This window comes from Oryx dammah, unplaced genomic scaffold, assembly GCF_014754425.2.
Source record: "Oryx dammah isolate SB20612 unplaced genomic scaffold, SCBI_Odam_1.1 HiC_scaffold_11210, whole genome shotgun sequence".
NCBI lineage: Eukaryota > Metazoa > Chordata > Mammalia > Artiodactyla > Bovidae > Oryx > Oryx dammah.
This window is the reverse complement of record NW_024080603.1, coordinates 1,355,671-1,368,417: the sequence shown is the minus strand read 5'-3', so window position 1 is coordinate 1,368,417 and position 12,747 is coordinate 1,355,671. Positions and strand designations below refer to the sequence as shown.

General features: G+C 43.9%; 2 protein-coding genes across 2 annotated transcripts in view; both read left to right on the top strand.

Moving 5' to 3' along the window:
* Positions 1-12,747, top strand: part of LOC120860949 (ras GTPase-activating-like protein IQGAP2) — a 309,525-nt gene that overhangs the window by 64,714 nt on the left and 232,064 nt on the right. The gene's annotated exons all lie outside the window — the stretch shown is intronic.
* LOC120860956 (40S ribosomal protein S25) lies at positions 6,608-7,055 on the top strand. Its single transcript, XM_040236666.1, has one exon. It carries the CDS (start codon positions 6,674-6,676, stop codon positions 7,049-7,051), a length of 378 nt encoding a protein of 125 aa, XP_040092600.1. The 5' UTR covers positions 6,608-6,673; the 3' UTR covers positions 7,052-7,055.

The window sequence follows — 12,747 nt, the reverse complement described above, 5'->3', positions numbered from 1 at the left end:
CCGACCCAGGGATCGAACCCACGTGCCTTGTATCTCCTGTGCTGGCAGGTTGTTTTTTTACCACTAGCGCCACCCTTGGAAGAAAAGCTATGACCAACCTAGACAGCATATTCAGAAGCAGAGACATTACTTTTCCAACAAAGGTCCATCTAGTCAAAGCTATGGATTTTCCAGTGGTCATGTATGGATGTGAGAGTTGGATCATAAAGAGGATGAGTGGCTTAGGATTGATGCTTTTGAACTGTGGTGTTGGAGAAGACTCTTGAGTGGTCCCTTGGACTGCAAGGAGATCAAAGCAGTCAATCCTAAAGAAAATAAGTCCTGAAATATTAATTGGAAGGACTGAAGCAGAAACTCCAATACTTTGGCCACCTGATGCAAAGAACTGACTCATTGGTAGAGACCCTGATGCTGGGAAAGACTGAAGGCAGGAGGAGAAGGGGACAACAGAGGATGAGATGGTTGGATGGCATCACTGACTCGATGGACATGAGTTTGAGCAAGCTCCAGGAGTTGGTGATGGACAGGGAAACTCGCCAGTCCATGGGGTCGCAAAGAGTTGGACACGACTGAGCCACTGAACTGAACTGAGTACCACCTGGGGAATGAAAGGCAGAACCTAAAAGAATCAGGAAGTGGAGAAGTAGGTAAACAGAAAGCCACAACCAGAGGTTTGGAAGTCCACCTCTTAAAGGTGGAGTGTTTCTGGGTAGTGATAAGCTCCAAGGTGTGGTGGGGCTTGTGTGCAGTGTAAGTAGAATGGCGGTGAAATACTTAGGTAGAGGAGGAAGTCTCTGAACTGTGGCTTTGGGTGTTTCCAAGATCATCCACCTTCTTAAAGCCTCCAAGCAGAGGTGGCTGTGGGAGGTACACAGTGATGGTATCAAGAAAGGAAAGTCCTGGATTAGGAGGGAGAAGAGTTGAGGAATGAGGTTGGGGGAGAGGTCTTATAAACAGAGATGATGGACATGGCCTGGAAGCAGGTTCAGCAGGAATGGTAATGAATGACCCTCCCTTTCTCAGTCCTGCGAGTTAAGGAAATTTGGGGAACCGCCGTCTGCTGTCCATGGGGTCACAAAGAGTGGGACACGGCTTAGTGACTGAAGAACAGCAACATCCCTGGTTTATGAGAAGTGGTACTGTGAAGGCAAAGCCACGTGGTCATTAAGACAAGTAGTGGGGAAGGTGTAAACAGAAAGTTGAGGCTATAGGAGAATTAACGTTTTTATAACAGGTTGAGAGTTCCAGAGAACTGGAGTAAAGGAGTATGTATAAATTAGACTAAAATAGATTGGGGGTGTGCATAAAGAGGACTGCTTAGAAGAACTCAGACAAATGACTCACCTGAAGCCTTTCGTCGGGGGAGTCCTTCCCTCCTGGGGTTTGCCTTGGGTCCTGGTCCAGCTCCAGTTGCCCTCATCAGATTGACAGTTGATGGTGACTAAGCAGCAGTGCTTTGCCAACTAGCCGGAAACTCCTCGAGGAAGATGTTCTTGCTCTCAATAGCCCCCCAGGCACAGGATGAGGTGAGGTTGGTGTACCTGCGTGAATGATGCAGTGATTTCAGGAGTCCCACCTTGGGTTTCTTCTCCAGTGTGATTTGGCCTGGAGGAGCCTTGTGAGGGGCACCAGTTCTCTGTGTTAAATAGTTCTTGGTGATAATTGATTTGCATTTCTGAATTGTATGGGTCCCCTTGGGAAACACCCATCAGTTGACTGTGCCTGGGTATTTTTTCGTGAAAACGGTGGTTCCCCAGTGGCGACACTTGTGTTTGATCTGTTCATGTGCCGCACCTCTTCACAGTTCTGCATTCTCTGGGGTGGGGTGCTGCTCACCTTTCTGTCTCCTGAGGTGGTTTGTGTAGTGGCCGCTGTGTTCACGAGGTGATGGGATGGGAGTTTTAAAGGCCTCTGTGCAGATAGAGCTCTCCAGCCCTGATGATGCAGTCTGCACCAACAGATTGAAATAGACCTTTTGTGGATCAGCACTGCCTACCATCCAAAACACACCAGCAAGGCAGACTTGAGGATGAATTAGCAAAGGTTCAGCAAACATGAATGATAAATGGGCCTGCTTAGAAGTCCAGCGGCTACATCAGACAAAATAAATTCATTCGTGTCGTGTGGAGCTGTGTGTTGGCTTTGAGACTCAGATAGATGATAAATAAGGGGTAGATGGAGTGTTATTTTCTTGTTTGTGATGTGCCTCCCAGGCTGGATACAGACAGAACAAAGGGGACATGGGCTCAGAGGCTGGCAGGGGTGGGATGGGTTGGAGAAGGTCAGGGTTTCTAGTTCCCACATTAAAAAATCAATGGAAACAGGTGAAAGTAACTTTAACATATTTAACCCAACTATATCTAAAATATCATTTCAATATACAATCAGTGTACAAAGTATTAATAAAATATATCACTATCTTTCTTCTCCCCAACATCTCAGTTCAGACTAGCTCCATGGCATATGTTCCGTAGACACGTGGCCCTGGGGCCACCACATTAGACAGGACAAGCTCTGTACACTTGGTGCTTCAGTCCTTGGAGGGAGGTCAGTGTGTGGGGGCGGGGGGGTCCTGAAGGAACTTCTGACCATGACAAGTGAAGACAGGAAAAGGTGCAAAGGTGTGCTGTGTACAATGGAAGCAAAGGAAAGCTTTAGCAATGGAGGATTCCCCAATGAAGTGAACTTGACATTTTCTCCCTTGGTTTCCTTCCTGCATTCCCATTTTAAAAATTGAAGTATAGTTGGTGTACAATATTATCTGAGTTACAGGTGTACTATATAGTGAGTCACAGTTGTAAAAGGTTATATACTCTATGCTTATAAAATATTGCCTGTATTCCCTATGGTGTACAATCATCCTTGTAACTTGTTTTATACACAATAGTTGGTGCTTCTTAATTGCCTTCCCCTAGCTTGCCTCTCTCCCCTTAATCACTAGTTTGTTCTCTTTATCTGCAAGTCTTTTTTTGTTAGATTCACTAGTTTGTTGTATATATATACACACACACACACACACACACATATATATATATATATTTTTTTTTTTTTCAGATTCCACGCATAAGTGATATTATGCAGTACTGGTCTTTCTCTGTCTGGCTTACTTCACCTCCACATTCCTCCGTTTTGTTGCAAACCCATATTCACATTTAGAGCAGCAATGAAGTTGTCAGGATACTTATAAGGATACTTGGTGGCATGCGACGAATTCTTTTCTGGTGCTTTTAGCCCCGGTGCAGACTGAAGTGACTTAGCAGTAGCAGCAGCAGCAGCTGCCTCACCGTTTCCCAGAGTGAGCGGATAATATCACGACAGCTGTGAGGGGGAGAGCTGGTGGAGGAAGAAGGGTGATGTCCCAGCCCCTTGACTTCAGCCTCTGCTTCTTCCAGTCTCTTGCTTTGCCCATGATGTTAAGTAACCAAGATCGACACTGATAAGGTGGTGATTGGAAAGTCACCTGTTAGTCAACAGGCCTCTCTGTTGGCAGCAAATCCATGGTACTTTTGTCCTTGTCTCATACTTAATGAAGAACTTAATGATGGACTGTAACAAAATTGGCCACCTTATTTTTAGGGTTAAATTAAGACCTGTCCACAATGCTTAATATTACAAGGTGATGGAGGGAGGAGGTAGAGGTTAAAAGAAGTATGCAAGAGATAGTCCCAATACTGACATTTTAATACCTGGAGATAGAAACAAAGTCTCTACTGTTAAAAAGGCCAGGAAGGATGCTGTCTTTCTATCCAGGCCAACATTTTCTAAATTTTTTTTTAACAGGACAAGTCATTGTGTATAGCTGCAGAAGCAACAGAAAATAGCCTCTTAGTTATCAGAGCAGCATTAGCTAAATAAAATGAGCGGACTCAATGTTTAATTTGGCCTCAACTGAAAGTCATTTGTGGAGGTGACATGCTGACTTTGTTCTTCTCAGTGTATGAACGAGAGTCGATGGCTTTTCATTAGTCCTGGTTCTCTTAGCACCTGAGTGACCTTGAGCAAAGCACACTCTCAATGTCTCAGGCTCCTTATTTGTGAAATGGGTCCCGGCTACCAGTCGCACCTACATCATAGTGTTACGATGGGAAAAGCAGGCTGAAAGTCAAGCACTGTATTGGTGTAAGTTATGAAGTGTTGAAACACGGAACAAAGTACCTGGTAAATGCCATTGTTTATTACAAAATATTTTCAAGGGTAGGAACAGCTGTGAATCAGGCATCCCAACTTAATTAGCCAAAGAATGTGTGCCTTCAGCTGCATTTTATTGATGCTGTTTGCAGATTTACTTCCTATCTAGCCTAAATATAGGTGGGATAAGTTTGTGTGGGGATGGATGATTATGTCTGGACAGCCTCACAGTGGAATCTACCTTCTGTAAATAGTATTCTCAGTACCACATACAGGCCCCTCTTTTATAGCAGCGGGAGACTAGGAAAGTGCTTTTTAAACCTGGAAATAAACATCTGGTGAATTATACTTTTTCACAATAAAGCATCCATTGAGGAAATACTAATGTTGGCAGAGCAAATCCAGTTTTTAAATATCATTCTTATGAGATATGACAACCCACTCCAGGATTCTTGCCTGAAGAATCCCACAGACAGAGGAGCCTGGGAGGCTACAGTCAATGGGGTCGAAAGACTCAGACAGGACTGAGCGACTAACACTTTCACTTTCTATAGGTAACTTGGGCAGCAGGGAAACCAGATTTCTTCAGGTCAGGTGCATATAAAAGGCTGCATGTTTCCTCCTGGCCACCTGGAGCAGTGTAGCAGGATAGTACATTTTCTGAAATCAAGCTCATTTAGGCTCAGCTCCCCTACTGCCCTGAATCAGTACCAGTTCAGTCGCTCAGTCATGTCTGACTCTTTGTGACCCCATGGACTGCAGCACACCAGGCTTCCCTGTCCATCACTAACTCCTGGAGCTTACTCAGACTCAGGTCCATTGAGTCGGTGATGCCATCCAGCCATCTCATCCTCTGTCGTCCCCTCCTCCCGCCTTCAATTTTTCCCAGCATCAGGGTCTTTTCCAGTGAGTCAGTTCTTTGCATCAGGTGGCCAAAGTATTGGAGCTTCAGCTTCAGCCCTGTAGATAGTGATAGGTGGGCCCTTCTCTTCTCAGGCCCCTGCCTTAATATCCTCTTATGCCTGTCCCAATGCCTCTTCTCCACCTCAACCCCCACCCCCTACCTGCCGAGCGGAATTGAGGGGTTAGGCAGAAGACTCCAGATTGATAACTCCTTAGCCCCCCAGAAGCCTGCCAGAAGGAGCCACAGGATAGGCAAGGATCAAGGGAATAATAATAATAAAAGCTTTGGTGTTGTGGTTACTTAATTAAAGTACCTGGGAGCTGCAGTGTGAGGGGAGGGGAGACGCCTGCCTGACACTGGGATGTCAGGGTGCAAGTTCTTTGAGGGCAGAGGCCATCTCGTTGGTCATGGTTACTTATTTCGTCACTCTATTGGACACCTGGTTTCCAGCAGATTCTTGTTGAAGGTGTGGTGTTTAAGAGGACTTCCAGCTCCAATTCCAGATATTCCATTGGTTGGTTTCTTGCTTTAAAACCTAAATGTAAGCTTAGTTTAAAAGAAAGAAACTCCAGAGCGGAGCATGTAATTTCATGTGCTATGAAGGCTTCAGGGCGTTGCTTCAGCCAGGTGCCAACATGTCCTTGGTTGATAGGAATAATCTAGCCCAGCTGTCCTTACAGATGTGGGAGGGGCTGGTGTCAGCCTGGCTCTGGAAAGCCCCTCGGGTGGGGAGGGGTGGCTCCAGCACTAACTGGTCTCCCTCCATCTGCTTGATGCTTTCCTTCCCAGTTCTGAGCTCTGCACATTTGTTCCTTTCCAGAGTATTCTCCCATCTCCCCTGGTAGGCATCTCTTCTGCTCCACTCTGGGAAGCAGTGGATCCATGTATCAGGCATGTGCATGCAGGCTAAGTCGCTTCAGTAGGGTCTGACTCTGTGCAACCCCATAGATAGCAGCCCACCAGGCTCCTCTGTCCACAGGATTCTCCAGGCAAGAACACTGGAGTGGGTATAAAGTGCTCTTAATTTTTGTTTTAATATCTGTTTAGCTGTACTGAGTCTTAGTTGCGGCACGTGCAATCTTTAAGTGGTAGCATGTGGAATCTTAATTCCCTGACCAGTCGGTCGAACTTGGGTCCCCAGCATTGGGAGCGTGGAGTCTTAGCCACTGAACCACAAGGGAAGTCCTATGCTCTTAAATTTTTAAAAATTGTTTGGATCCCTGCCTTTCCTTTAGGTAAGGAAAGGTAACATGCTGCTGGTCAAAGGGACCAGAAAACTAATTTTCAGAGCCCAGTTCTCCAGATGATGGTGTTTCCTGTGTAAGTATCTTTTTGTGGAGTATTTTGAGCCCTTTTGATGTGTAAAAATTTATTAAATAAATACACACAGAGACATGTGCAACAAGACCCTGTCTACAACAAAACCCTATATGAAGTAGGTTTGAAATGCTTTTGCATTAGTGATAGGTTCTGATTCCCTGTGGTGTGGTAAGGAAAGAATACTTCTTCTGCTACAGCTTAGTTGCATTAAGGAGTAAACAAATCTTAGAGTCTTCCATGTAAGAAAGACTACCTCGGCTTCCTTTTTGTCCGACATCTTAGCGAGGCGGCAGTGGTTGCAGCTGCTCTCCGGGCTTCGCTATGCCGCCCAAGGACGACAAGAAGAAGAAAGATGCCGGAAAATCGGCCAAGAAAGACAAAGATCCAGTGAACAAATCTGGGGGCAAGGCCAAAAAGAAGAAGTGGTCCAAAGGCAAAGTTCGGGACAAGCTCAATAACCTAGTCTTGTTTGACAAAGCAACATATGACAAACTCTGTAAAGAAGTTCCCAACTATAAGCTTATAACTCCAGCTGTGGTCTCTGAGAGACTGAAGATTCGTGGTTCCCTGGCCAGAGCAGCCCTTCAGGAACTCCTTAGTAAAGGACTTATTAAACTGGTTTCAAAGCACAGAGCTCAAGTGATTTACACCAGAAACACCAAGGGTGGAGATGCCCCAGCTGCTGGTGAAGATGCATGAACAGGTGAGCTGGTGAAGATGCATGAACAGGTCCCACCAGCTGTACATTTTGAAAAATAAAACTTTATTAAATCAAAAAAAAAAAAAGACTACCTCGTATTAGTGTTTGCATTTGGTTAGTTCTTAAAGCCCTGAGTGGTGTCCTAGCATTTGGAGTTTTTACAGAAATCGGTTCTTGGTGTAATACAAGCGCCCACTGGGGGTTGAATGCTTCCTCTGCCTTTGTGGTCAGAGGAGAAATGGGCAGAGTTGGGTGTCAGAGCAGCTCTGGGTGGACCCCTTAGCCCTGAGCGCCTCCCTGTCCTCTTCGGCTTCTGCTCAACCCTGGTCTTGACTCCAGTGAGGCAGCGGGTGTACACTGTCAAGCACCTTCTGTTCACTGTACCTTCTGAATTGGGCCATGCAGGAGGCTGATTGTTTCCATTTGTGTTTTAGATAACTAGCACACTTAAAGTACATTTTAACCTTGAATCTGTAAAATGTACCTTGAGTATGTTAAATATCATCTGGCTTCCCAGTTGGCTCAGTAGGTAAAGAATCCTCCTGCGATGCAGGAGACTGCCTGTATTGCAGGAGACTCAGGTTCAATCCCTGGCTGGGGAAGATCCCCTGAAGAAGGATATGGCAACCCACTCCAGTATTTTTGCCTGGGAAATCCCATGGACAGAGGAGCCTGGCAGGCTACAATCCATGGGGTTGCAAAGAGTCAGACACGACTGAGCGATTAAAGCACTACCAACCTTGAAAATCTTAATTTTGAGTTTCTTAAGCCTAAATGGGAAGATTTATCAATGATTCTTCCAGGATATACACTTTTTCTGGTTTTAAGCTTTGGTGGTATGATATTTTTATGAAAATTTGGCCCTTAATATTTATCATTATTATTTTGGCCACATCTCGAGGCATACAGGATCTTAATTCCCAGACCAAAGATCAAACTTGTACCGCCTGCACTGGGAACATGGAGCGTTAACCACTGGGCAGCCAGGGAAGTCTGGTCCCTAATATTTAGGCTCATCATTTTCTCCTCTCAAAAATCTAGACAAGGCCAAAGTAGCAATGGTTGCTACGGTAACTCTGGAGCAATTGAGAATGTGTACTAATGCAAAGACCAATGTACTTGAAGGGCAGATTGCTTTTAAACACAGAGGAAGAATTAGCTTTGGAATAAAGACATTCTGCTTAATCTTCATGGAAAAAGTTGATAAGGACTAGAAATACAAAAGGTCTATACTTTGAATACTTTATCATGGGAGTTTTAAGCTATCTTTTAAATAAAATAAGTCTCATACGATTACATGTCCGTCCTATACAGGAGTAGTATCAGCTTAGATTCTGCTCAGGTCTATGAAGTGTAGATTTACAACGCAGCCCAATTTATCCCTCCATCCATAGCATTTTACCCGTAAAAGATCAGCTTACCTTAGTTATATTTCAGGCTTATATCAGTATTCTGTTTTACATTGAGATAAACTCATATTTTCCCCCTGTGGCTCAGTTTTCAGAATATTAGATGCTTCTGTTTATCTTTGGCTTAGTATTGCTGAACACCTATCAAATGATTAGGTGAAAATTTCCTAAATGAATATTTGCCAGTTATCTGAAATTTTGATGTATTACTGATCTTGATAGTACAGAAGAGTATTACAAGTCAGTTTGTTTGTTTGTTTGAACAGGCATTCCCCTTACTAGAATGAATGTTATCACAGCCTTAGAAGTGACACCCATTTAAAAGAAGCTAATGATATATATGAATATCATATAAAAGATGACTGAATTTAAACTTCCTCCAAAGTAATATGCTATTTTGCCACTGTAACCATTTACAAGCTCAGTTATAAGTGATAAGTGAGCTGTTCCCTTCTGTTCATTGTTTTCCCTTCTCGTACAGGTCTCAAGCATATTTTCTATCAGGCTACTAATCATTTAACCTGAAAGCTCTCTGGAATACAAGATGTTTAATTTTTTACTTAGGCACAAGGTTTTATCTTATTGAGTGCTTACTCCATACCAAACACTGTTCTAAGCACCATGAATACAGTGGTGCTATTTTTATTCACCATGCCCAAACCAGTAATGCTGAAGAAGCTGAAGTTGAACAGTTCTATGAAGATCTACAAGACCTTTTAGAACTAACAGCCAAAAAAGATGTCCTTTTCATTATAGGGGACTGGAATGCAAAAGTGGGAAGTCAAGAAACACCTGGAGTAACAGGCAAATTTGGCCTTGGAATATGGAATGCAGCAGGGCAAAGACTAATAGAGTTTTGCCAAGAAAATGCACTGGTCATAGCAAACACCCTCTTCCAACAACACAAGAGAAGACTCTACACATGGACATCACCAGATGGTCAACACCGAAATCAGATTGATTATATTCTTTGCAGCCAAAGATGGAGAAGCTCTATACAGTCAACAAAAACAAGACCAGGAGCTGACTGTGGCTCACATCATGAACTCTTTATTGCCAAATTCAGACTCAAATTGAAAGTAGGGAAAACTGCTAGACCATTCAGGTATGACCTAAATCAAATCCCTTATGATTATACAGTGGAAGTGAGAAATAGATTTAAGGGCCTAGATCTGATAGATAGTGCCTGATGAACTATGGAATGAGGTTCGTGACATTGTACAGGAGACAGGGATCAAGACCATGCCCATGGAAAAGAAATGCAAAAAAGCAAAATGGCTGTCTGGGGAGGCCTTACAAATAGCTATGAAAAGAAGAGAGGCGAAAAGCAAAGGAGAAAAGGAAAGATGTAAGCATCTGAATGCAGAGTTCCAAAGAATAGCAAGAAGAGATAAGAAAGGTTCTTCAGCGATCAGTGCAAAGAAATAGAGGAAAAGAACAGAATGGGAACGACTAGAGATCTCTTCAAGAAAATTAGAGATACCAAGGGAACATTTCATGCAAAGATGGGCTCCCTAAAGGACAGAAATGGTATGGACCTAACAGAAGCAGAAGATAATAAGAAGAGGTGGCAAGAATACACAGAAGAACTGTACAAAAAAGATCTTCACGACCCAGATAATCATGATGATGTGATCAGTAATCTAGAGCCAGACATCTTGGAAAGTAAAGTCAAGTGGGCCTTAGAAAGCATCACTACAAACAAAGCTAGTGGAGGTGATGGAATTCCAGTTGAGCTATTTCAAATCCTGGAAGATGATGCTGTGAAAGTGCTGCACTCAATATGCCAGCAAATTTGGAAAACTCAGCAGTGGCCGCAGGACTGGAAAAGGTCAGTTTTCATTCCAATCCCAAAGAAAGGCAATGCCAAAGAATGCTCAAACTACCGCACAATTGCACTCATCTCACATGCTAGTAAAGTAATGCTCAAAATTCTCCAAGCCAGGCTTCAGCAATACGTGAACCGTGAACTCCCTGATGTTCAAGCTGGTTTTATAAAAGGCAGAGGAACCAGAGATCAAATTGCCAACATCTGCTAAATCATGGAAAAAGCAAGAGAGTTCCAGAAAAATATCTATTTCTGCTTTATTGACTATGCCAAAGCCTTTGACTGTGTGGATCACAAGAAACTGTGGAAAATTCTGAAAGAGATGGGAATACCAGACCACCTGACCTGCCTCTTGAGAAACCTGTATGCAGGTCAGGAAGCAACAGTTAGAACTGGACATGGAACAACAGACTGGTTCCATATAGGAAAAGGAGTACGTCAAGGCTGTATATTGTCACCTTGCTTATTTAACTTATATGCAGAGTACATCATGAGAAACACTGGGCTGGAAGAAGCACAAGCTGGAATCAAGATTGCTGGGAGAAATATCAATAACCTCAGATATGCAGATGACACCACCCTTATGGCAGAAAGTGAAGAGGAGCTAAAAAGCCTCTTGATGAAAGTGAAAGTGGAGAGTGAAAAAGTTGGCTTAAAGCTCAACATTCAGAAAACGAAGATCATGGTATCCAGTCCCATCACTTCATGGGAAATAGATGGGGAAACAGTGAAAACAGTGTCAGACTTTATTTTTGGGGGCTCCAAAATCACTGCAGATGGTGACTGCAGCCATGAAATTAAAAGACGCTTACTCCTTGGAAGGAAAGTTATGACCAACCTAGATAGTATATTCAAAAGCAGAGACATTACTTTGCCGACTAAGGTCCGTCTAGTCAAGGCTATGGTTTTTCCAGTGGTCATGTATGGATGTGAGAGTTGGACTGTGAAGAAAGCTGAGCGCCGAAGAATTGATGCTTTTGAACTGTGGTGTTGGAGAAGACTCTTGAGAGTCCCTTGGACTGCGAGGAGATCCAACCAGTCCATTCTGAAGGAGATCAGCCCTGGGATTTCTTTGGAAGGAATGATGCTAAAGCTGAAGCTCCAGTACTTTGGCCACCTCATGCGAAGAGTTGACTCATTGGAAAAGACTCTGATGCTGGGAGGGATTGGGGGCAGGAGGAGAAGGGGACGACAGAGGATGAGATGGCTGGATGGCATCACTGACTCGATGGACGTGAGTCTGAGTGAACTCCGGGAGATGGTGATGGACAGGGAGGGCTGGCGTGCTGCGATTCATGGTGTCGCAGAGTCGGACACAACTGAGCAACTGAACTGAACTGATGACTGGTGTGTGTGTGTGTTTATATTTAGTATTGTCAGTTGGAAGACAGGGCAGTTAGTTTCAATCTAAGACAAACGTTTAACTTTTTAATATTGATGCTGCTGCTGCTAAGTCACTTCAGTCATGCCTGACTCTGTGGCCCCATAGACAGCAGCCCACCAGGCTCCCCCGTCCCTGGGATTCTCCGTCCCTGGGATTCTCCAGGCAAGAACACTGGAGTGGGTTGTCATTTCCTTCTCCAATGCATGAAAGTGAAAAGTGAAAGTAAAGTCGCTCAGTCGTGTCCGACTCTTGGCGACCCCATGGACTGCAGCCTACCAGGCTCCTCTGTCTGTGGGATTTTCCAGGCAAGAGTACTGGAGTGGGGTGCCATTGCCTTCTCCTTAATAGTGATATCATGTATTAATTAGGGCTGTCTTTTATTTATGTACTCGTGTGTGGATCTGTTGTGCGTGGGCTGTTGTAGTGTTAGAATTGCTAGCCTCCACTGCATGACAGTCTCCCACCTCCCACTTCTCCATGCCCAGCTCCAGCCCTCCACCCAGCTTTGCATGTGGCACTCAGGCAAGGCAGTGCACCTTCTGTGAAGGAATCCCACATTCTTAAACTGAACTCTGTGTAAAGATTGCAGGCTAATTGAAGGGAAATTAGGTGAAAATCCTGATTTCCTCTTCTTTGTGAGTTTGGTTGAGTTAAGCCAAGAGATAAGGAAGCAACTTAGAATGGAAGTAGGGCGTTGAGTATATTTTTACAGTAATGAACATTATGTGTTTATATGTAGTGTATACCTGTGATGGCTGGAAACCTAACAGTGATCTTGACTGGAAAATGTATCCTTGATTCTCAGTAGCATTGCGCTCATTTAAAAACTACACGGGCCAGTGCCATTCTGGGAGCATATTCCTAAATCCAACAAAGTTGCCCGAGGTACCCAACTAACGTAATTGACTGTATAGTACTGTACTGTAATGGGTTTATAATACTTTTCACATAAATAATACATTAAAAAACACAACAAAGTAAGACTTTTTAAATTTTACAATACTGAGCCTTGAAAAGCACAGTAGTACAGTACAACTCGGAGAAGGCAATGGCACCCCACTCCAGCACTCTTGC